We start from the raw sequence: 24,303 nt of genomic DNA on the forward strand, positions 1-24,303 counted from the left end.
CTCCTCGTCGTGGACTACACTGCCTTCCCCCAGCACAAACTATCGGAGTATGGCGACGTGCGGCCTACTGCGCACCTCCTCTCTCTCCCCACTTCACACTCACTCACACACAACCACCCACACACGCACGCGCACGCACGCACCACCATCATCCTAATCATCATAATAAAGTCTTTGTGCTTCGTGGTGGGCTGCTGTGGCAGGCATGGAGCTACTGCTGACTCTGCCGTCCCCCTTGGAGGGGATCGAGCGGTACATAGTGGGTGACAGGCTCCAGCTCACGTTGCAGGAGGCCAGCGAGCTCTCCAGCCGTTACCACGCAGCGGTGGAGCTGCACCTTCGCAGCAGCGAAGCCGTGAGGGTCGAGGAGGCAGAGGATGGCATCGTGTCAGCTCTCGCGTTCGCACTGCGCCTCTTTAACGCCGAGAACTTCTCGGGCGAGCTCACCCCGGCGGAGAGGACGCGCTACGGTGCCGTCTTGAGCCGGTTTGGCGGTGTTGTGCCAAAAGGCAACGAGGTCCCGGATGGGGAGGACAGCGACAGGGAAGGGGAGGCAGCAGCGGCGGTTGCCACGTCCCCGGTCGCTCCTTCCTTGGCCACGGCTCTGACCGCCGCTCAGCGCGAGCGACTGCAAGACCTGTTTCTCCAGCGCCTGCTGACGACGGATGGCGAAATGGCGGTGCCGTCGATGCGCCTTCCTGGTCTTCTCCTTTGCATTATCAGCCTTGCCAAGACAGAGCTCGAGCCGGGTGTGCCGCTGCTGCCGCTGACCTCGCCGTGGCGTCTCCGCGCCTTCTTCCGCCACCAACTATGCCTCTCCCATCGCTCCAACACGGTCTTCCTGGCGTTGGCGGCGTGCGTCGACGCCGTACTGCGGCTGCCGAGCGAACAGCAGACAGTCGAGATGCTGCTGGAAGTGGGCCAGGTGCAGAGCTACTACCACCGCCGCGATCTGGCAAAGGGTGCGTTCGAGGCGGCCATGCGCCTTAGTGAACTGCGCGTGGAGGAGACGTCGATGATGGGGGTGCGCACCCGCTGGCAGCAGAACCAGCACGTCCAGATGGTGCTGAACGCGACAAGTAGCCGCCCTGTTCCTCCTCAGTCCATGCTGGAGGAGCAGCCGAAGGCGATCATGGCGGAAAAGGATGGCCACGACCTGCTCGACCGCCCCCGCGAGACGCCCGAAGCGGCCCTCCAGCCCCTCACCCCGCTCCACCCCGAGGACAAGGCAATTCTCCTTGCTCTCTGCATGGATATTCGCAACAACAACCCCGATCACGGCCTCACGCGGCACCACATGATGACCTACATCGAGCGGCTGCTAGCGGACCCCGCCCCGTCGCCGTTCATGGTGCGGTGTCAGACGCTGTTGATGCGCGCGCGCCTCGAATCACGGCGCAATCGTGTGCAGGAGCGCGCGTTCATGCAACTCACCGAGCTAGTGGATCAGTACTCGGCCCGCCGCGACCCCACGCACGAGGTTTTTGGGCGGACGGCCAGCGACTACTTCTACAGCGTCGCCTTCCCGCCGGTGTGGGCGCTCAAGCGTGAATATGCAGGCTTTTGCTTCGAGGAGACGCTCTACAAGACGGCGCTGGATGTGTACGAGCAGATTCTGGACTGGGAGTGCATCATCGAGTGCTGCAAGAAGCTCGACAAACGGCGCCGCGCCGAGAGTCTGGCGCGCCAGCTGTTGGAGACGGATCCGCTGAACCCGATGCTGTGGGTCGCGCTCGGTGAGGCGACGCGCGACGACGCGCACCTATGGAAGGCGTGGGAGCTGTGCGGGCACAAGATGGCCGCTCCGATGCGGGCGCTGGCTCGCCTGGCGCTGGACCGGGAACACTACGACAAGGTGGTCGAGTACTTTGACGAGGCGGTGCGCATCAACCCCGTTTTCGGCGGGGACTGGTTCGCTCTCGGCTACGCCTCGCTGCGCCTGGCGCGGTTCGAGCGCAGCGGCGAGGCCTTCACGCGTGTCTGCCAGATCGACCCCAGCGACTCCTTTGGGTGGAATAACCTGGCCTCTGTTATGCTGCGCGAGCGCAAGCTTCGGCCGTCTTTCAACGCCATGAGCCAGGCCCTTCGCAACAACCGCCGCGACTGGCGCATGTGGCAGAATTACTTCCGCATCGGCTGCGAGCTGAGGGAGGTGACGGAGACGACAAACGCTCTCGGCATCGCGCTGGACATTGCGCAGCGGAAGATCCACCTGGAACGCGACACGCTGGAGCTGTTCGTGGACAACACGATCGCCTACTTGAAGGGCGAAATTCACGGCAGCTCCCTCGACGCCGCGGAAACGGACGGCTCCAAGGCAGACGCGCTCGTCTACCGCAGCCTCGGCATTCTGCCAGACGAGAACGACATCCACCATGCCCCGGTGGCGCAGAGCATGACGATAGCGGAAGAGGAAGAAGAGATGGCCGACCTGACGCCGTTGGGAGCGGATGTAGAGTTGCCGGAGTCCGTGACGGGCGCGGCAGCGGCGCAGACGACGGAGGAGCGCGATGTCATCCTTGCGGGAATCCGTCGCCGTCACGCCGACCGCGTCCGTGCGCTGTTTGCCCGCATCTTCGAGCTCTTCGTCAGCGACCCGGACATCTACGCGTGCGCCGCGAAACTCATGCACTTTTTGGACGGCCCCATGGCGTCCTTCCGCTACCGCCAGAAAGAGCTGCGCGCGTGTCAGCAGAAGGATCAGTGGTGCCGCGAGGAGGCTCTGCTCAGCCGCACCGTGGAGTGCCTGGAGGCAATGGCATCCGACGTCTTCGAGGCCTTTGGTGAGGCGGAGGACGGCGGCGCTGCCGGGGCGACGGTGCCGTACGCGCAGACGACTCCTGCAGGTTCCGAGGGTGCGTCGCAGGCGCCAGCGACTGCTGCAACGGAGCCGACACCACTTGCTGGCGAGGCACTGCAGCAGGCCATCGTCGACGCCTTCAAGGAGATACAGACAAACATCAAGGGAACTCTCGACGCGGCCGAGGAGCACATGGAGGAGCACGCGGTATACAAGCGGCTGCGCGAGCTCTCCACGCGCGTGCGCCACGGCGCGCAGGGGGCAAAGGCGGCGTTTCTGTGAAGGGGGGGGCGGGCAGGAGATTGTGGGTAGGGAGGGGGCCATGGGGATGTGCACAGTAGGAGCAGGCACACCTGGGAGTTTGTTCGGTGCGCTGCTGTCGCCTCCCCCTAACCCCCTCCCTCGAGGCTCTCCCTCAGCCCCTTTTCACACACGCGCAAAGTCCAGCCCAAGTCTTCACCATTCTTTCCCCGCGTCGTCGACGCTTTCTCTCTTACTCTGACTCGAGCACCACGCGGTTAACGTAATCTTTGCCGCCATGGCGGATCAACTCGCTCTCATCACCGTTGTCATTCTCCACGCACTCCCCCGCCTCGCCTTTCCATCGCCGCGTGCGTGTAGGGGCGCACGGACGCGAGGGCAGATGCCGATGCGGAGGACGAGACGGAGGGGCGACCCCCTCCCGCCCCCTGGACGACAGCAACCAGGAGGAAAGAATCGATCGAGGAGTCAAGGTGATAGCTTTTCGTCCCAACACCAATCGGCGCGCGGACCGTATCCGCCACCGCACCGCCCAGGCAGCGCCACTCATTTTCTTTGCCCCACGCATCCTCCCCGTCTCCTGTGTGTCCACGTGTCTCTCTTTCCCCGTGTCTGTGTCGCCCATCACTCCCTCCCGCACGCGCACACACATGCCTGATGCGGCGAAGCCGTTTTCACTTGCCGGTGAACCTGCCCTTCTCTTCCCCGTATAGCCCGCCTCCACTCCGCCTCCGTATAGCATGTCGTCGTTGGCATCTGTGGCCGGCTCCGCCCGCGGCGTTGGTGGTGGTCCCTCCATGGTGAAGCGCAAGGTGGACGACCGCGTCAAGACGCTGATCGACGACGTCGCCCACCACAAGCATCGCGGCCTCATCTTGCTCGTTGGTGACCGGGCCAAGGACCAGGTGGTGAATCTCCACCTCATGATCTCCCGCGCCAACCACAACGCGAAGGTGAACGTCCTGTGGTGCATGCGCGAGGACCCAGACTTCGGGTCGACTGGTAAGAAGCAGCAGGAGAAGCGGGCCCGGCTGGAGGTGAAGGGCGGCCTCTCCACGGAGGCCTCCAAGGAGGCGTTCCAGACGTTTCTGGCGCAGACCACCATCCGATTTTGCAAGTACAAGGAGACGCACAAGATCCTCGGCCAGACCTTTGGGATGGCTGTGCTGCAAGACTTCGAGGCGATCAACCCCAACACACTGGCCCGCACGATGGAGACGGTGAAGGGAGGCGGCCTCATCGTGATCACATTCCGCGCGATGCGGTCGCTGCGGCAGCTCTACACGATCGTCATGGACGTGCACGCGCGCTACCGTACCGAGGCACAAAGGGACGTCGTCCCCCGCTTCAACGAGCGTTTCCTTCTTTCGCTGACAGACTGCGACACGGCCATGTGCGTGGACGACGACTTGAATGTGCTCCCCATCACACAGAAGATGAGGTCGTACGGCAAGAACCGCAAAAAGGACGCCTACGACACCGATCTCGCCCTGCAGGGCCGTCTGCAGCACGAGGTGGACTTGGCGAACGTCAAGGAGAAGCTGAAGCCGAGTGGGGATGTGGGGCCGCTGATGCAGCTGTGCCAGACAATGGACCAGGCCAAGACGGTGCTGTCCCTTATGCAAACCGTCATGGAGAAGCGGCTGGACTCGACGTGCGTTGTGACGGCAGGCCGCGGTCGCGGCAAGTCCGCCGCGCTTGGCATGACGATCGCGGGGGCGATTGCGCAAGGGTACAGCAACATTATGTGCACCGCGCCGACGCCGGAGAATGTGCAGACTCTCTTCGAGTTCGCGATTCGCGGGCTGAAGGAGCTGGGGTATCGAGAGCGGACCGACTTTGAGGCGCTGCAGGGCGTCAGCGAGGAGTTTGCCAAGTGCTTCATCCGCATCAACGTCTTTCGGGAGCACCGGCAGACCGTGCAGTTTGTCTCCGCGACGGACACGACGAAGTTTGCGCAGGCAGAGCTGTGCGTGATCGACGAGGCGGCTGCGCTGCCGCTGACGCTGGTGAAGCGCATCTTGGGCCCCTATCTCGTCATCCTGAGCTCCACCGTGTCTGGCTACGAGGGTACCGGCCGCAGCCTGTCCATGAAGCTTGTCGCCGACATGCGTCGCGGCAGCAGCAGCGGCGCCGCTGACGTGCGCCACCTGAAGGAGCTGTCGATGAGCGATCCGATCCGTTACGGCCCGGGCGATCCGGTGGAGAAATGGTTGAACAAACTGCTGTGCCTCGATGCAACGATGGAGAACACGCAGCTGACCACGTCGCCGCACCCGAGCGCATGCGAGCTGTTCTACGTCAACCGCGACGCTCTCTTCTCATACCACCCTCTGGCAGAGGAGCTGCTGCAGCGCATCCAGTCGCTGCTCGTCGCTGCTCACTACAAGAATCAGCCGAACGACCTGCAGCTGCTCTCCGACGCGCCGGGGCACCATTTGTTTGTGCTCTGCGCCGACAGCGTCGAGTCGTCCGCCGCCACGGCGCTGACCTCGTCGACCTCGGCGGCGGCACGCCAGCAGGTGCCGGACATCTTCTGCGTCATCCACGCCTGCGAGGAGGGCCAAGTGAGTGCGCAGAGCATCAAGAGCCATCTGAGCCACGGCCTTCGCCCATCGGGTGACTTGATTCCCTACACCCTGTCCCAGTACTACCTGGAGGAGGGCTTCGCAAAGCTGGCAGGGCTGCGCATCGTGCGAATTGCCACGAATCCGGCGCTGCCTCGGGCCGGCTACGGCTCCCGTGCCCTCTCCTTGCTGCACCAGTACTACAGCGGGTCCATTTCGCTGACCGCGGCCGAGCCCAAAACGGCGACAGCGAAGCACAGGAGCGGCGGCTCCGAGGCTGACGCGCGTGAGCAGCAGGCTGAAAATGAGCACGACGGCGACGACGGCGAGCCCTCTGCGGCGGCCGCGATGCTTGCACCGCGCTCGCACGTCACAAATCTTCTTACGCCTCTTATCGAGCGCCCTTACGAGCTCGTTGACTACCTTGGCGTCAGTTTTGGCCTCACGACGGAGCTGCTCAACTTTTGGAAGAAGGCGTCGTACATTCCCTTGTACGTGCGCCAAGCCCCGAATGAGCTGACGGGCGAGCACAGCTGCGTCATGGTGCGGCCGATGGGCTTCGACCTGCGCCCGCTGCAGCGCGAGTTTCAGCACCGTCTGCTCCCTCTCCTGGCGATGCCGTTCCGCCACTTGCCGACGGAACTCGCGCTGAGCCTCGTGGGCGACTTTGAGGCGCACGATCCACACAAGCTGAGTGCGGCGACGGACCTGTCAGAGGTCGACCACCACGTTGTGCGCGTCGATGGCGTCGTGCAGGCGACGAGCGACGATATTGCAGCCACCTTTACGGCCAGCGATGTGCAGCGCCTTCGTCTGGTGTCGACCACGTTCATTGAGGGTGGCAACGTGCTCGACTTGGTCCCAACGCTGGCAAAGCTGTACTTTGGGAAGCGATTCTTCCGTTGCCCGGATGGCACCGACGGCGTTGTGCTCTCCCACGCGCAGGCGGCCGTGCTGCTGGCGGTGGGTCTGCAGTGCCAAACAACTGATGAGCTCGCAGCTCAGCCGGCTTTCTCTGGTGTGTCGACGCAGCAGCTGCGCGCGCTTTTCCTGAAGGCCCTCTCTCGCCTCTCGGAGCACCTCGTCGCCCTGCAGAAGATCGCCCAAAAGGCGCAGAAGGATGGCCATAGCGCCGGCGTCGTGACAGGCAAGCTCGCGCGCTCGCAGTCGGACGGCGTGGCCGGTGACAGCGTTGCCGATGACGACGTCGAGGATGCGGAGGAGGTCTACGACAATCACGGTAACTTGAAGGGGCTGAAGGTGGCGCGTAAAGTCAAGGCGCAGGTGTGCACGGACAGGACACTACTGCGGGACACGTCGTCGTCCGTCTCGGGCAACGCGTCGGGTGCGTCTGCGGGTCGGGACAGTCTACAGGATGTCTTCTACCGCCCAACGAAGAAGGCGTCCAAGCGTCGTTGATGGCGAACTCCGCACCTCATCGCATTCTGCGCCTGTCGCCACGGGGGTATCTCGCTGTACCTTCACAGACACGGCGAGCGGCGGAGGGCCGAGCCCGAGAAGGGCGTCGAAGGGGATCGGTGCGGGCAGAGGTCCAACGGCACGAGGGCGGCGGGCGGCTGCGGGTGGGGGGTGCCGGGGACGTCCCATAGTTGGGGAGGGGGTGGTCGCCCATGTCTTACGCAAGGGCACCTAGCATTCCCTCCTTTTCCGGCTGCGCCGTCCCGGAAGGGCTCATGTACCTCTCCACCACGATCCACCACCACTGCGACCGCCAACGGCAGCAGCGGCGGTGCCCTCCCTCACTGCAACTCCGTTCTACCTCACCGGCCGCGTCTCACGAGCTCTACCGCTCGTTCCTCCCTCTGCGTGCGCCCGTGCGCTCGGGTCTTGAGTGTCCCCGTTTTGTCTTCCCCTTTATCTATGCCCCACGCGGAGAGCGTCAGCCCCCCCCCCCCCCATCACTCTCCCTGCGGCCACTCGAATAAATTCCCACACGCACACACGTGCACAACGGGACTTGTGTCTGAAGGGTGCTTGTGTGTGTCTCTCCACGCGCGTGGGTGTGGGTGTGTGGCCGCGTTGGACCGCCTAAGCGGTCTTGTGGACGCTAATTGGTATCCCTAAGCGCAGATTAACGACCGAGATAAAGCCTGCGAGCTCACAAGCGAAACGACAACTACGACAGGCGCCCCAAACGCGCTCTCGTCTGGGGATGTCTGCTGCCAGACGTGTTGCTGCGGCCGCGTGCGCCCGACATGCTGGGTTGTATTCAAAGCGCTAGATGGGCGAGAGGCATGCCAGCAGATGTGGGTCTACGGCAACTTCTGCGCACTCATGGAAGCTGTCCTGCTCGTTCTACCACCGCGTGTGCGCGCTCGAAGGTCATGCAATGCGAACGCCGGCCTGTGGCGTGATCGCACGTTTGTCTGCACTTCGTCTTTCCACTACTTCCCAAAGGGCGATGGGTGCCACATACACGCTCACACACGCACGCACACCCGTCCCATCACTTCCTGCTAAACCCACGGACGGCACCGCAGAGAATCGCTGCTCTCACGTGAGCGCCTCGCCAGATCACCCTCCCCAGCCTTTTCCCCAACGCGCACGCAACCGCACACAGACGTGCAGAGGCGCACAATGAGCTCGCATGAGCTGCCGTTCCTGATACTCAACCTCGCAGTGGAAATGATTTTCGTGCTGAACTCGCGCCTGCACGCGCAGGCGGTGCCGCTGGCGAGGTCGGCCAGTGTACTAAGCGACATCGGCACAAACATCTTTGACACCGCTTTTGTGAACGAACTCTTCGTCCCACAGGCAGTGTACTCATCGGCGTCAGTGCTCCAGGTGTTCGCGGCGCTGTCGAGCAGCACCATTATGCGTCTTAGCGAGAACTCGATGCGCAAGTTGTACGACCTCGTCTACATGACGGTCAAGTACCAAGTCTTCACGCTGCGCCACCCGTTGGAGCTGCTGGAGCTGACGCTAAATCACCTGGATGCCGCACAGAAGATTTTGCCAGCCACGGTGCGACCGCTCACCAGCGTAGCGGAGGAGCGCGTGTTGCGGCTCGCCAGCACGCTCAACATGGGTGACTGGGCGAGCACAAGGCAATCGCTGCTCAACTTCTTCACCGGCCGCCACGTGCGGGTGTCCGTCTTCCTCGAAAGCAAGATGCAGGACGGCACGAGCGGTGCCTTTTACATTCCTCGCGATGCTTTTCTGTCGCCCTCGCCCGCCTGCAAACCACCAGGGCTCGTCTACGTGGCGGGTGTGCCCCAGCCTGGCACGTTCGCCCACCCTGATGCACACCTTCCCTACCCTCCGCATATACCCCTTGGATCATGGAGACCGCAGAAGGGTGCAGCGCGAATGACGAGCAACGGCTTCGACATCTACGCCGCTGCTGCCACTGCGTCGTCGAGGTCGGCTACTGTGGCTAGCGCTGCAGGAGCTCCTTCTACCGTTGTCGTCGACCCGCTGCTGAGGCAGACGGTCGAGGTGCCGATGCGGAAGAAACCGACGTTTGATGACGGCGGTGCCGTCCCCGCCTCCACCGGCCCCTGTACTCCGCCGCCTGTTTCCGTTGCCGCCGAGGATCAACAAAGTGCCCACGACGCCGAGGTGAACTATCTTGCTCAGCTGATTGGGTGCGTAAACAGAGCTCGCGGCGTGCAGCATTTCGAGCTCGACTTGTTCCAAGTCGGTGCCGGCAGTAGTGGTGAGGCGAGCGCTGTCGTGCCAGTGCCTTCTGCCTCCTCGACGTCGATCACGAAGGCGGCCAGCAGCAGAGGCGCCGGCGCTATGCCGGCGATGCCGGTTACTCGCATGACAGCCTCTGCGGTTTGGGAGCAGAACAAGAAGCTCCTGGGCATCATGAGCGACTTTCAGTCACCCAAGGGGGCAGGCAGCGGTGATGCTGGTGGCGCTGTGCCAGCCACAGGTGGCACGTCCATGAACGACTTGCTCAACATCATGGACGAGCTATGAGGGGTCATCCGACACTCAAGGGGGGGGGGCCGTTTAGTGATGGAGGTGAAGGGGGATCGTGCTACAGCAAGGGCAAGCACACCTCAAGCGAGACGTGTGGCTGCATCGCTCTCTTCCTTCGTGCCTCTCTTCTCCTGATTCTCTTGCTGCTGCTCGGTTCTGTGGGCCTCCTCCGCCACCCTCATCCCCCCCGCCCGCTGTACCGTGTCGCCTCCCTCATCTCCCCTCTCCCGCCGCGCCTCGCTCATTTCTTGAGCCGCTTTATGTACGAACACTCCCGCCCCCTCCACATAGGTGCGTGGGCATACTGGATGCATCCATCTCTCACTCCCGCTTTCCTTCGCCCTTCAGCGTGATGAAGCGGGGCCACGAGCCACGCTCCCGCCGCGGCTTGCTGAGTGCACCGCCACCGCTGTCGCCACGTCTTCTTTTCGCCGTGCTGCCACAGCGCCATCCGGATGGCGCATGACTAACGCGGGCACCCACACGCACGCGCATGTGTATGCGCATCTTCGTATGTATGTAGATTTGTGTGTGTGTGTGTGTGGATGCATGTCTCAGTGGCCGCTCGAGGCAAGGTGTTCTGCAGTCTCTTCTCCAGCGGTTTTCACGGTCTGCAGCGCCACGGCGCTCTCCCCTTCTCGCTGTATACTCTCCGTGAATCGTGTCACTGCCATCTATCCCTGGCCTCCCCCCTCTCCCTTCTTGTCCCTCTCCCTGGCATCCCCACGATGAACGACCACCGCCACAGCTACCCATTGCATACCACTTACGCTGGGCGATCCGCATCATCAAAGACAGCAATGTGACCCGGACGAAACCTGTAGCACAAATCTCAGTTCACGTGTGTTCCTGTGCGTGAGTGCGCCTCTGTGCGACTCTCCATCCCCCCGCCCCCCACACACACGCCCTCAGTTGGCATACGTAGCCTAGGTACTTGGTAGTTATACTAGAAGCAGTAGCTCTCCTCTCCCATCGCCTTTTCTTTCGGTGATTAGTGCGCGGCAGCCTTCACCACCTCATAGCAGCTGGAGGATCATTTTCGCGTTTGTGGCACTTCTCTGCCACCGCGAGCTCACTCACTCTCTCACGTGTGTGTGTGTCTGCGTGCCCTCGCACGCGCATGCGTGTTGAGCGGCCGACTTCGTTTTTTACTGCATCTATCTGCTGTTCCTTCTCGGGCTTGGGGAGCCGCCTCCGTGAGTCGCCACACGTGTCTCGTCGTCGTCAGGCAAACGACCGTCCCCCCTCCCCCTCCCCCTCCCTTTGTGTTCTGCGTCGTCCGGGTTGAGGGACGCGCGGCCCGCAGTCATGTTTCGCCTACCCGCCTTCGCCACTCGCGCAGCTGCGGCCCCGGCCGTGTGCGCAGGCATCATGGCGGTGTCCGCCGCCAAGCGACAGTACCGCATCATCCCGCACCTCTACAGCGAAATCGAAGAACTCGCGGAGACGCAGCGGCGCGGTCGCTGGTCGATCTCGCACCGCAACTGCCTGCAGCAGCCGCTGAAGAAGGCGGAGATTATGTGCGACAAGTTGAACCTGCGCGAAGGTCGTCGCAGCGGCGTGCTGCCGGAGAAGTCCATCGCGCGCCGGTTGAGTCAGAAATACGCTGTGGACGGCAAGGTGTACGAGAGTAAGTCGAAGACAAAGCTCATCAACATCACCGTCGTCAACTTCGACGGTCATCCGTTCCACTTCCGCACGTACCCGATGCCGGATGTCACGCTCAACACGCTCATTGACGGCTCGGGCATGTGCCACGGCCACGCCACGCACTGGGGCAAGTGCAACAACCCCGACTGCTCCGACTGGAACCACGGCGATGGGTGCATGGTGAACGTGGATATCGAGACGCTAGACCGACTCCTGCCCCCCAACCGGTGGGAGTACACGTCACTGACAGCGTGGCGCGCGACGGACAGGCCGGACATCACCTTTAACACCCGCTTCAGCTGCCAGATCCCGATCACGGAGGAGCTCGACGGGGCTGTGTTTGCGCTGAAGCAGCTGTGGACGCGTGCCCTGCGCGAGTCTGTCTCCGACTGGGGTCTGGTGGACGACCAAGCGACGATCTACAGTGCTCGCAGCAAGAGGATCGAGCCCTGGGCGCCGATCCTCGAGGAGCCGACGAAGGTGGACTTTCCCATCACGTGGGACATGCTGTGGGCGACCGGCTACCAGGACATCATGAAGGAGAAGTACTCGAACTTCCGTCGCAAGGACGGCTTCCACACAAAGCCCGAGATGTGGGCCGCGTACGTGTGAAGCCCTCCTCTTTCTATGTCTCCACGCACCGACAATGCACGTGCGAGCTCTAACCACGCCGTGCCTTTCCATTTTGCTTTCTTGCTGAGCGGGTGTTTCGCTCTGGGAATCTGAGCAGTGCGGTGGCGGTGGCGGGGGGGTGGGGGGCAAGATGTGGGCGACTCTCCTCTCTCCATGATGCACATCCTCAGCCTGCTCTTTCTTCTTTGGCGTACTCTAGCGACAAAGCTTTTACTTCACTGCCGCTCATAGCGGTGTACACGGGCCTAGCGCGTTCACGCTCGCTCGCTGTCCTGCGCTTCCAGTCGATGTCCACGCTGCTGAGCCCCTTCTCCCCTCCCCCTCTGTGTGTATGTGCGCACGTCTCTCTCTCGCTGCCCTCCCCCTTTTTCGCTCTCTGCCGTGTTCACCGCTCGCGTAGGTCTGCTGAGCAGCAGTCACCAGTGCCGCACGAGAAAACGAAGGACCCTTGCTGGTGCCGTGCAACGAGCGATGAACGTCGTGACGAGCTGTGATCGGCGGTGAAAGGGGGAGGGGAAGGCGGAAAAGGGTGGCGGCGGTGGCGGCACGGCGCTGGTGCGAGTCCATTCGACCCGCCCTGCCAGCTTCGCGCCGGAGGTTCCGTGCGTAGGAGCGGTACAGGCATCTCTCGTTGCTCGACGCCCTCACTGCGCCATCTCTCATCATGCAGATGTCACTGCTGTTTCCGTCTCTGGTATCGTGGCCACGCTGATCTTTGCTTCATTCTCCCTCTCCTTTCCATTTCTCCTGTGCCACCCTCGGCCGACCACACCACCCCGGACACGGACCACGTCGTCACCGTCCTTTCTTGCCATTGCCGCCTGCGCAGTTGTGCGAGATATATTTTTTCCGTTGACGTCTTCTCCCTCTTCACCGAGACGCCTTTCCTGCAGTGCGCGCTCGAATTACGCGCACCTCTCTTCCTCTCTCTCCACCATCGCCACCCGCGTCGTCATCATGGCTCCCTTCTGGACAAACGTGCTGAACTACACGTACGCCCGCGGCTTCACCCGCATCCCGATTGTGCTGGCGCTGCCCATCGTCTTCAACAAGTACATCCTGTGCGCCTACGAGGACGCATTCAAGCGCTGGAACGCCGGCCACAACCAGGTGGACATCTGGAACCGCCTCCAGGCAAAGGTGGCTGCGGAAGCTGAGTAGGAGGCAACGGAGCCCACGCCGCGTGGGCCTTTGAGCCCCCCTCTCTCTCTCCATATCCCGCATGAGCGGTGCTGTTGACGGTGCGCTGCAGTTCGCGAACAGCGAGAGAGCGGGACGCCTCTTCTCGGTTTGCACGTCACACGGCAGCCGTCCACGTGATGAGCAAAAGGCGGACATCTTCCTTCACTGGCCGTCACGGTAGGGACGGCAAGAGGTGCGGTCCTTCAGGCTGCTGCTGCTGCTGCCCCTCTCTCTCCTCCTGGCGCCCTCGTGTGTGCGTGTATGTGTGCGTGTGCCATGTGACGTAGGTCGGTCTCGGTGTTGTGCGAAGCGCTTAGTTATTTAGGAACATCTCTTCTCTTTCCCTTCGTAGCGGATCCCAAATGCAAGAACACAAGGAACAAGCGATGCCCAAAGACACCACGATGCCTGCCTCGGGTGTGCGTGCGTGGTTGTGCTTCACCACTTCTCCTCGTTGAGGCTCTGCGACAGACGCATTCGTCCTGTCGTCTGCGCGGGTCTTGACAAACTCGGCGCTACTCGGTCTAGTGAGTGCCGTTGCTGTTCTCTTGCCTCCTCTCTTTAACTCCCTCACCGTCACCCCGCGCTCATCCTGTGCACACGCGAACATGTATACATGTACACATATCTTTATACACCGAAGTAGAAGAAGGTAAGTAGACACGATAACGTAGCATCCGCCACTCTTCACACTGAGCCTGCGCGTCTCTCTCTCTTTCCGTGTACAGTGCCGTTGCCATCCTCCTCTGCCCCCGCTCATCACCGCCCGACACACGCGCACACCAGACCACCACCACCACCACCACCGCCATCCCTCTTACGACTCTCACGGTTCCTGTTCGCCTGCTGCAAGGCAACCACAACCACAACCGCCACAACAACCGCAGCCGCCATGACGGACGTCAACTTCGGTCGCCACATTCTTATCGATGGGCTCCCCAACAATGTCACTCCCGATAAGCGCGACCTCTTCCAGCGGCACTTCTCGCGGCGCATCGGGGAGCTGCTCGGCGGTGAGAAGTTCAGCCTGCATCTCCTGACCGATCCGGAGACAGCGCTCCTATCGGGTGCAATCCTCAGCTGTGTGACAGAGACTCAGGCGGAGGCGGCGCTGGCGAAGCTGAATCGCTTCCCCTTCACCAAGTCTGCCGTGCTCACGACGTACCGCTGGAGCTCACTCGAGGAGGCGCGCGTGGACGATGGCCCGTACGTGCCCCCGGCTATGGCGGACGACGATGACGAGGAGGAGGCGGAGCTGGTGCACAATATGGCTGAGGACCCAGATGCGCGTCCGCAGTTCTTGATCAAGTCTGGCGTATCCTTCGACTGCGACTGGTACTGGTTCAACTGGGAGAAGAATGAGCCGGACCTGTACCGCCGCCGCAAGATCAGCAAGGACGACCCGCTCTGCCGCTGGTCCGAGGTGGACCGGGACAACAAGAAACTGCACTCCGGATTGGTGTGCAGTGCGCTGCCGGTGTCGCGTCCGCTGCCGGTGTGGTCCACGTACGGCTCCATGGTCATCTCACAGCACGAGAAGGGCCTGCGCGTGTGGGCCGGCCGCAGCATGCGCCTCCACTTCGAGATCACGATGGACATCAACGCCTTTATGGTGTCTCCGTGCGAGAAGTACATCATTGTCCAGACGCCGAAGGACATCGGCATCATCAACCTGCGCACTGCAAAGAAAATCCGCACGATTGGCAACCTTGACCTGCACAGCGATGATCTCTGGCCCATCATGCGCTTCAGCGCGGATGATTCCCTGGTGGTGGTGTGCAAGACGGGTTACCGCCCCATGGACTCGGCCGAAGTGCCGGAAGGCCACCTGAACATCTATGTCTCCGAGACGATGAAGCTGCTCAAGGGTCGCGGCAGCTCCGGTCATAGCTTCGCCATCCCTGGCCTGTACAAGGCGGAGTGGAACCCCGTGGTGGGCACACAGATGGCGTACGTCTGTGAGCTGGGCCCGAATCAAGGCTGGAAGGCTGTCGTGGCTGACATGGTGGTGAACGAGGACGGCGAGGTGGAGCAGCGCGTGCTGAACGAGCGCAACTTTCTCGTGGCAACGCGGCTGGACATGCTCTGGCACCCGGCAGGGACCTTTCTGTGCGTGAGGGTGGCGTCGAAGGGGCCGACGGAGTATTTCCTTTTCCACGTCGCGGAGCGCAACGTGCCCATCACTCGCCTGTCCATCAAGCGTGGCTACATCCCGACCCGCTTCGCGTGGCAGACCGGCGGTGACAAGTTTGCCGTACTCCTGAAACGCGATGGCGTCGGTGCCGGCCTTGGTGAGACCGGCGTGCTGCAGATCTTCATGATCGGCAAGCAAGGTCCCAAGGTGCTCCACGAGGTGGCCACATCGGCGACGCATTTGTTCTGGGCTCCCCGCGGCGGGCGACTGGCGGCTGCCAACTTCGACAAGTCGTTGCTGCACTTCTTCGTGCTGCATGACAACAACACCATCACAGACAAGAACAAGCTGAGCGGCATCAGCGCGACGAACTGTGAGTGGGACCCGACTGGCCGCTACTTCGCCGTGTGGGTGTCGTCGATTCATGAGCAGACGCTCGCCCCACAGTACCGCATCTTCGACTACACCGGCAACGAGCTATTCAAGAAGGCCATCAAGCCCCTCTCGCACTTCGCCTGGCGCCCGCTGCCGCCCACGCTGCTCACACAGAGCGACGTGGCGAAGGCGCGCGACATGATAAAGACCCTCGTGCACGAATACGAGGCTACCGAGAAGGCGCACAAGGCTGAGGAGCAGGAGCGCATCGATAAGGAGCGCAAGTCGAAGGAGGAGGACTACATAAAGCGTATGAGGATTGCTGCCCGCTATGCTGAGGAGAAGGGCATGGTGCAGACGCGCGAGGAGCAGCGCGCCAACTCGAAGTGGGTGCGCTACAACAACAACCGCCTAAAGGCACTGCCGGACGAGGAGCACATGATTCACGAGGACGTCACGGAATACCACCTCGTGTCGCGTCGCCAGGTCGGCACGGGTGTGGCGAAGAAGTAAGGTTTGTTGATCAACGGCGGAAGAAGAAGAGGCACAGCGCATGACAACTTCGGCCGACGGCGTTGTTGTGGCAAAGCTGAGAAAAGGAAAAGCCGGACAGGGAATGCGCAAACGGCAGGCGAAGAGAGCGCGACAATGGCCGGAGAGGGTCAGTGTGTGTATGTGTGCGGTGACGCACCCCCATCACTCTACACACATGCACACGCCAAAACGTCGTACACGCTCTCACGACCTTCCTCTCTCCATTTCGTCATGCTCGTCTCCCTCGCGTTGACCTCTTCCGTTTCCATTGTGTCTACACACGCCGCGCACACATGCGCCGTGTGTGTGTGTGTGTGCCTGTGATGGCCTGTGCCGTTGATAATGCGCGTGTGCCGACGGCGTGTGTGTCGACGTGTTCAAGTGTACGTAAGTTATGGGCGTTCTGTCGGGTTGTTATGATATAGTTTTCTGTTCATGAGGTTAACTAAACCGTAGCGTTGTTCCACGCGTGTTGTGCGGCTCGCCTCCCCCCTCCCCCCTCGGCTCCCTTCTCTGCATGCCGAGTGGAGGCGCGCGGGTGGGGTGGCGGGACACGATACGCGGTATGCTGTCCGTGTTGTCCCCCTCCCGTCTTGCTGGCTTCGTTGTTGAGGTGGAGGGGGGGTCGTACTAGTTGTCATGTTTTTCTAAGAAAGTTGGCGCGGGGTCACACGCAATTGCACGCCCGCCCGCCCGCTGACAACACGCACTGTTGTGTAAGCAGGTGCTTGTGCGGGCGTTAGAGGTGGTTTTTCTCTTCACCGAACACGTGCGAGTGGTGAGCCGTCGGCTGCGCTTCTCTCGCACGTGTGTGTCTCCTCCACCTGCGCACCTTCTAACCAACCTAAGGAAACAAGGAAGACGTAAGAGAAGCACTACTGCTACTCCACGGTATCTCTCAAAGGCCCCACCTTCTTCCCCTCCCCCTCTCCTGAATACTGGCACGCACACGCACATACGTGGCCCACCACAGCGGTGGTGTATGTGTTTCTCTCGGTGCTGGCAGGTACGCTCACCATGCGCTCTTCCGTGGGATCGTGCTGTGCGACAGTCCCCTTTGGACAGGTGCGTCTTCACTGCACCTGGCGAGGCGGTGGAGGAGAAGAGGGTAGCTCCCGAAGTCGTGACGAGCAGCGGCGGTGAACGTTTCTCACGATGCCAACTGATGCTAGGCAGGTGATGACTCAGAGGGGTGCAGGCTTCCTCACCCTCGCCGGGGGTGGACCGGCTCTTCCGTCCCTCTCTGCGTGTGTGTCTCACGTCGGATGCTCATGCTTGGCCCTCGTCTGCATCCGCACTCGCTGCTCAGCGGTGCTATCACTGCCGCCCCACTTCCATGCCTTCTCTCTCTGTGCTATGCGCACCCCCTTAACTCTCCACCCTCCTCCTGCACATGCGCGCAACACGAAGAGGTACACCGCTGCCAAGCTGGTATGCGAGAGGAAGCGAGGCGAATAATGCACGCGCTTGCTGTCGGGTTACTTCGCCGCCGCCTCTCGGGCTGCACTGGCCTTCGCTCCGCGGCTGCTGGAAGTGTTTTGACTGGAGGCGTTGACACGGCAGGTCGGCGCTTCTACGCCGGGGATGCCTCACACCCACCCAGCTCTTCCTCCGCAGCGTCTGGTGGCACTTTCACTGAAACATGCAGTCGCACAACGCGCGCGGATAGCGAGTCTACCGCTCGCTGTACCACCACTGAGCAACCCAGAGAGGCGACGGGCGACTCGGCCACAGATGCCGCAGCCGCATCCCCCTCTCCGCTCTCCACACCGCCTCCGTCCACATCGTCGGCGTCGGGCGCCTCTCCTGTGACTCCTCCCACGGGTGACAGCAACGGCGACTTGGCGATGCCAGACCCGGAGCCGGTACGGTGGGTGCAGCCGACCTACCAAGACGTAGACACGCTCCCTATCGTGGATGCGAAGGGCGAGTACATCGTATCACGTGTGCAGTGGCCGACCGGCGAGGTCGCCTACCGCACCCCTGCCCCGGTGGACGACAAGCTTGCCCCACGCTTCGGCTATAATGTGGTGCAGGTGCGCAAGCACGTGTCGTGGTGGAAGTACAACCAAAAGTATCCCCGCCTCTCCCTCGCGTACATCAACATCCAAGTGCTTTTTCTGCTCGGTCTCGCCTGGCTCGTCGCCTTCCTTACGAACGAATACCGTCAGACGATGGAGGCGATGCGGACGCCTGGGGCGATGGTCGGCGAGCACCGTGGCAGAGGACCGGCAACGAACAGCACGCAGAAAATCGCGTTTGAGAGGGATGAGATGAACGCGCTGCTCGACAAGGCGCAGAACAACTGGTGCGACGGGAAGGCAGAGGCGTCCTACGTGGGGTCGAAGGCGTACAAGATGAAGAAGATCCCGCGTCCGAAGGAGTTCTCCGCGGATGACTTCCGAAAGCGATAGGTGGCGCGAGGGGACGCCGCCTGAGAGATGCGCAGCCGCAGCGAAAGGGGCTTCGACACGACGCGTGCGTAGTTACGCGTCTACTGATGACAGTGGTGACTGGTTTCCTTCAGCGCTCGAGATGCACGATGGTGACAGGAGGGGGCACACACACCCCTCTCCGTGCATGGCGTCTCAGGTTGCCGTACACAGCTCTCTGTGTGGAAGGCGGTCGAGCAGCCCCCCTCCTCCTCTTCCCTCTCCCCCTCCTCTATCCCTGCCAAATACTGCACCACCCGTGGTGCTGACACGGTCAAGTGCCGACGACGTGTGTGTGTGTGGGGTCAGGGCGATGCGTCGCTGCTGATGTCGGGGGTGCGCACCTGAATGGCGCCGTGACGACGCCTGCGCCGTCCATGTGATGGGCAGCGTGTCGGCGTGGCTCGAGCGCCGCTCTCCGTCGGCCCTCGCGCGGCCCACCGGTGTGCGGGGATCCCCGCGTGTCGCCGCGAGGGACGCACCGGGTGGCGCGCGGCGTGACCGGAGCTGCTGCGAGGCGACGTGCGGAGCGGGTGGTGGGTGGGGTGCAGAGTGGAGTCTCACCTCATGTTGAATGGCAGAGGAGGCGGTCATACGTTAAGTAAGGAAGGGGCCGAAGCTCCTTCGCGAGAGGACTGCGCCTCCGGTGGGCAGCGACGAACGATTTCTGCTTGCTTTGGGAGTGGGCAGGGACGGGCTGATGTTCGTCGACGTGACTCGACTTCCGTACCGGTGTCTCGCCGGGGTAGTGGGAGCGGATCGCTCGACCATGAACAGACACACTGGCGCGACACCATGAACACAGCAAGGGAATATTCTGCCAAAGGGTGACAGCCCCGCTTGCGCGTCCTGCGGCCGTGACGGCCTGTAAGACAAGATGGGGTGGGCAGGACAGACGCTCCCACGAAGCCAACCGTGCGCATCACTGACACAAAGAAAGCTGCGGGAACGTGAGATCAAAGCTCTGATACAGTACGTGTCGCTGTCAGGCACAGCCGCAACGGCACAGGTTTTGCCCATGACGCCGCTTACAACGGTTGCCGTGTCTCTCACTCTCTCTCCTGACTCTCTTCACCGTGTTCTTCCTCTCTTTGCGGGCTCGACATCGTGCGCACGTCTCGCACGCGCTGGGCGCTCCTTGCCCACCTTCCCGACGCATTCCTTTTTTATGTGGCCGCTGCACGCGCTTTCACGGGTGTGTGTTGGAGGTGGGGCGTAGGGCTGCACATCGCGCGCGCAGGTGCACACAAGCCACCCCTTCTAACTTGTGCAATCACGCTCGCAGAGAAGCACGCCTCTTCTTCTACAGTCATGCCTGCTGAGCACTCGCTAGCGTTGCCGCTGTCGGCCGACTACGCGCATAACGAACGAGAAGGCTTCTCGTTCTTCTGCACCGGTGGCAGCCGTGGCAGCACAACAACGTTGGACCGCTACCTGGACGATCTGTGCGCCTTTCTGCGCAGTGCCAGGCTCATCCAGTCCCACCCGGACAACTACTTCCAGTTCATCCGCGGCGAAAGGTGGGCCGCGTCATCTGTGCACTTTGATCACTCCCCTGTCGAGGCGGAGGAGCTTGCGCACACGAAGACGCTGCTGAGCGCCTTCAAACCACTCTTGCAGGGCGATGACGCCATGTCCAAGCTGCGTGCGCTGGTTCGCGATGGTCCACCAACAGCCGCAGAGCAGTGCGCCGGCGCGCTGGCTGGAGACGTAGGCGCTTCGTCAACCTCGTGGTCGCCAGCCATTCCCTCGTCCCTGTCCCCACTTCAGCAGTTCTACGCCGCCACACGGCGCTTAATGCTGGGCCGTGCGCGCCGTGCCGAGAACGACGCCGTCAGTCTTACACTCCTGACGGAGGCTGAGCGGCTGACCATCGACCGCGACTCCTCCAGCGCACAAGCGCAGCAACAGCACGAGCAGGACATACTCGACCTCGTCGTTTCGCAGGGCATGAGCCTGAAGAAGCAGCACGAGGTGCCCATCATGCGAATGTCGATACGCGACCTGGTGCTGTGCTGCAACGTCGGCGTGGAGCGCACGTCTGCAGCTCGACTGCAGGTCGGAGAACCGGAGGAGGTGAGGGGGGAGGCCGAGAAGCACCGCTGCGGTGCCGTTTCTGCAGTCCGCACAGTGATCAACATAGGCGAGGGAAAGGGCTACGTGTCGCGTGCAGTGTCTCTGTGCGATGATCTCCAGGTGGTCGGCCTCGACTGCAACCCTGCTCACAAGGAGCGCGCTGTGGAGCGCTTTGAATCGCTTGTGGAGGCGAGCCTCTCCTCACGCGACGGGCGGCCACGCGTTAATCTCCTGTACGCGCCACGGGGCCACGTGGCGAGCATCGCCTGTCGGGTCGGGGAGACGGTGGACTGGGAGTCGCTGCTGCACGGCCATGTCCGAACGTGCGCAGATCCGTCCTGCTTGCTCTCCAAGAGCTGCGGTGACGACACCTATTCGGCCGCGGGGTCTGTCGCAGAGGATGAAGGCGCCATCGCCGAGGACGACGCCGTTGCCTCGACGCGCACTCGCGGCGACGATACGGTGAAGCTGGCCTGCCGAGTCTGTGGCACGGTTGTCCGACAGGACTCCACCACAGCCATCATGAAGCACGTCTACAGACATCTGCACGGCAACATTGGGGCCAGAGCGGCTTCGAGCGAGGTGCACGCACTCGATAAGGCGACGGAAACGTCGTCCCCACCACCACCGGACCAGATGCGCGTTCCGGCGTTGACAGAGGTGCAGCAGTGGAACGCGTCGCTGCCCCAGCACGCGTACGTGGCGAAGCTGACAGAGCACTTCTTCACCGTCACAGACGTTGAGGCACGGCATCTCTCGGGCCGAGAAGATGTGACGTTGCTCAAACGTGTCGCCGTTGACGGTGAGGGCGGTGCTGCTCTTCGGGGTAGCTCAAGTAAGCACATGCCACAGTACCTCACCTTGGCGCCCCGAGCACACGGAGAGGCGTGCGGTGACACAAGCGGGGCCCAGCGGCGGCGCTCGCCGCCGGAGCGCGCATCTGTCACGCTCGAGCCCGCCTACACTGCTCGTGGCTATCGCGTAGTGCTGCTGATGGCTGTGGAAGAGGCGACCGCATCCAGAGAGCTTCACTCGCTTTCACCAGCCAGTTCCAGCAGTCCGGTTGATGGAGGAGAGACCCAGGGCGCAGTGCTGACGCCGCCGGCGCGCGAGCGTGACACAGAGCCAGACTTGACCTCTTCCGCTGCCGGGCAACCACCCCAGCTGTGGTCATACACGCAAGTGCTTGCCACCATTGTCGGCTACGACGGCGGCGTAGACCGCCACCAGGTGCGTGTCGACCAGGAAAGCAGGAAGCGCACGCTACGGCTCTATCGCCTGCGGGGGGACGCCACAGCAGCGGCACGGGCGTGCGTAGAGGACTGGCAGCTGCCAGATGCGGAGACGTGGGGCCGTGAGCGCGTTGCGATCGTCTTGGCAGTACTGCCGCCAGCCCTTCCCTCCACCCCTGTCGTGTGCGTGCCTAGCGTGCGGAACACAGTCCTCATTGGTCTGCACTCGTGCGGCGACTTGGGCTCCAACATGTGCCGCATCTTCCGCAACAGCTCGGCGCGTGGTCTGCTGCTCGTCAGCTGCTGCTGGCATGCACTGACGCCGCATGGCTTTCCACTGAGTCGCGCACTGCAGCGCCGCGGCTTGACAACTAACAGCATCTCGCTCCTCCTTGCCACGCAGCCGCTGGATGCCTGGTCGACGGCCTCTCCCGAGGGCCACCGCAGCTCCGCCAAGTTGCTCTTTTTTCGCAGCCTCTTCAAGCTTCTGTGGAGACAGCTGGCAGGGATGTGGGCGGCCGGGCGGAGGGACGGGTCTGTGCCACGTCCTTCCGCCTGCGCACACAATGACACCTGGGGCAGTGATGACACGTGCGCCTTCCCGGACGCGCCGCCGCATCTCGAGCCTGCCTTTCTTCGACGAATCTCGCGTGACAAGGACACGCTGACCTTCGCCCAATTTGTGCAGGCCGTCGCCGCCGAGTACGTCTACTCCGAATCTTCCAAGGACACCCCGTCCACGCCGTGGAACATTGAGCGGTGCTGCGCAGTGTGCCGAACGGCGCAGGAGGCGCACGTGCGGTACGTGCTCACGCAGCAGCGTCTGCCTGAGGCGATGGGGGCAAACTTTGAACAGGAGCACTTCGCTTCCTTCCTTGGTCTGACCGTGCTGCGTATGTGGATGTGCCACCTGGTTGAGTCGCTGCTTCTCCTGGATCGCGCCCTCTACCTGCATGAGGAGCTGTCCGAGCTCCATAGCCGTGCAGCAGGGGCACCGGCAGACGAGGCGGAGAGGAGCGCAGTGGCGCTTGTGCCGTTGTTTGACGGCGCCGTGTCGCCCCGCATGTATGGCGTCCTTGCCCGGCGTGGCGGGTCGGCGTGCGCCTAAGGCAACGCTTCTCGATTTTCCCTTCCCTCACACAGCTGCAGTACCCGTAACGCCACTGAGCACTCGCATCACGAACGCACGCGAGTCGCCATCACCGTGGCATCGCCACCTCTGAGGAACAGCTCAGCGCTACCGGTGGGACTGCCACTGGCCACGTAAAGCACCGCACAAATCACAACGAGAGATGAGACAGGCCTGACACTGCTGCAGGAGGAGGTGGGTCAGCGGTGTGAAACCTGGCCTCCACTGTCCCGTCCTCACGGCCCGGTGTCTGAGACAGCGCCGCGGACGGCATGGGAGAGGGGTCCCCATTGCGGAAATTGTCCTTCTCCCAGTCGTGGTCTCTGCCTTATCGGACAGCAGAGGAAGGCAACAAGACGTGCAGGGGTCACGTCGCAGCGGGCTGTATCTCCGTGAATGTGGACTTTCCTCTCGGCCAGGTGCCGCCTTGGCACCCTTCGCGCTCGTCACTCTCTCTCATCTTCTGTTCTTCACCTCCGCTCCGCCTCTGCCCAGTTTGAGACGGCGCCGCCCGCCCGCCCACCCACCAGGTGCGGTGTCGCAGCGGCCCAAAAGACGAGTGGGGAGAAGATTCGCCGCCGGCGCAGTCACAGTGTGCACCTTCGCCGTCTCGCTGTCGTCCCTCTTCTGTTGTTCTGCGTCGCGTGCACCATTGCTGGCAGCGCCACCCCCCTTCTTAACGATCGGGTTCCGAAATCTGTGAGCGAGTGAGGGAGCGGCGTGCATCCCTAACCATCTCCTCTCTGCACCTCGCTGCTTTTATTTCCTGAAGCTCACTGTCTTCTGTGCTGGTTCTCCGTGGATGCGGCAAGTGCGGAGGTGTTGGTGTGCTGCGAGAAGGCGTTGCTCTCCGACCCTGCCCGCGACGATCTGTGGGTGGGTGCCTTGAGGGTGTGTGTGCAGGTGCCTCGCCTGGAGAAGCGCACATGCACACGTCGTGAGCCAACACGGAGCAGCTCGTGCGCCTTCTCGTCCACAGTCTCGTGGAGCGGAACGCTGAGGTTCTTCGCGGTGCTGACGTCACCGCTGCAGATACGGTGCACCTAAGCGACAGCCGCGGCGGCAGCAGTGACGGCTGCCATGCTATGGCTGTCTTGAGCTTCTTGCTTCCCCTTGATACTTCTGCAAGAACAGCTGGTTCATCACCTCGCCCATGTTGCTCCCTGCTCGCTGGCGTGCTTTGACGTGCAACGCCGCCGCGGTACCAGACCGTCATGACGACGACCACAGAGATGGGGGCTGCTGTGAGCACCGCCCTACACCGTGAATATGGGACTGGGGGGGGCGGCGGATGACACCAGCCAGTTTTCATGCACACCTGAGTGACTTGCCGTCTGCGACGCCGCG

General features: G+C 62.5%; 8 protein-coding genes across 8 annotated transcripts; all 8 read left to right on the forward strand.

Moving 5' to 3' along the window:
• Positions 1-205: 205 nt before the first annotated feature.
• On the forward strand, positions 206-3,082 carry LMXM_17_1240 (conserved hypothetical protein; the record flags this gene model as incomplete). Its single annotated transcript, XM_003873940.1, has 1 exon — positions 206-3,082. One exon carries the CDS (start codon positions 206-208, stop codon positions 3,080-3,082), a length of 2,877 nt encoding a protein of 958 aa, XP_003873989.1.
• A 776-nt stretch (positions 3,083-3,858) lies between these two features.
• Positions 3,859-7,047, forward strand: LMXM_17_1250 (conserved hypothetical protein; the record flags this gene model as incomplete). The annotated part of the gene is made up of 1 exon (XM_003873941.1): positions 3,859-7,047. One exon carries the CDS (start codon positions 3,859-3,861, stop codon positions 7,045-7,047), a length of 3,189 nt encoding a protein of 1,062 aa, XP_003873990.1.
• Positions 7,048-8,226: 1,179 nt separating this feature from the next.
• Positions 8,227-9,576, forward strand: LMXM_17_1260 (conserved hypothetical protein; the record flags this gene model as incomplete). Its single annotated transcript, XM_003873942.1, has 1 exon — positions 8,227-9,576. One exon carries the CDS (start codon positions 8,227-8,229, stop codon positions 9,574-9,576), a length of 1,350 nt encoding a protein of 449 aa, XP_003873991.1.
• A 1,311-nt stretch (positions 9,577-10,887) lies between these two features.
• Positions 10,888-11,841, forward strand: LMXM_17_1270 (conserved hypothetical protein; the record flags this gene model as incomplete). Its single annotated transcript, XM_003873943.1, has 1 exon — positions 10,888-11,841. One exon carries the CDS (start codon positions 10,888-10,890, stop codon positions 11,839-11,841), a length of 954 nt encoding a protein of 317 aa, XP_003873992.1.
• Positions 11,842-12,819: 978 nt separating this feature from the next.
• LMXM_17_1280 (conserved hypothetical protein) lies at positions 12,820-13,023 on the forward strand (the record flags this gene model as incomplete). The annotated part of the gene is made up of 1 exon (XM_003873944.1): positions 12,820-13,023. One exon carries the CDS (start codon positions 12,820-12,822, stop codon positions 13,021-13,023), a length of 204 nt encoding a protein of 67 aa, XP_003873993.1.
• A 913-nt stretch (positions 13,024-13,936) lies between these two features.
• Positions 13,937-16,066, forward strand: LMXM_17_1290 (putative translation initiation factor; the record flags this gene model as incomplete). Its single annotated transcript, XM_003873945.1, has 1 exon — positions 13,937-16,066. One exon carries the CDS (start codon positions 13,937-13,939, stop codon positions 16,064-16,066), a length of 2,130 nt encoding a protein of 709 aa, XP_003873994.1.
• Positions 16,067-17,934: 1,868 nt separating this feature from the next.
• Positions 17,935-18,501, forward strand: LMXM_17_1300 (conserved hypothetical protein; the record flags this gene model as incomplete). The annotated part of the gene is made up of 1 exon (XM_003873946.1): positions 17,935-18,501. The coding sequence occupies one exon, from the start codon at positions 17,935-17,937 to the stop codon at positions 18,499-18,501; it is 567 nt and encodes a 188-aa protein (XP_003873995.1).
• A 1,329-nt stretch (positions 18,502-19,830) lies between these two features.
• Positions 19,831-22,935, forward strand: LMXM_17_1310 (conserved hypothetical protein; the record flags this gene model as incomplete). Its single annotated transcript, XM_003873947.1, has 1 exon — positions 19,831-22,935. The coding sequence occupies one exon, from the start codon at positions 19,831-19,833 to the stop codon at positions 22,933-22,935; it is 3,105 nt and encodes a 1,034-aa protein (XP_003873996.1).
• Between the last annotated feature and the right edge of the window lie 1,368 nt (positions 22,936-24,303).

This window comes from Leishmania mexicana, chromosome 17 (genome assembly GCF_000234665.1).
Source record: "Leishmania mexicana MHOM/GT/2001/U1103 complete genome, chromosome 17".
Classification (NCBI taxonomy): Eukaryota; Euglenozoa; class Kinetoplastea; order Trypanosomatida; family Trypanosomatidae; genus Leishmania; species Leishmania mexicana.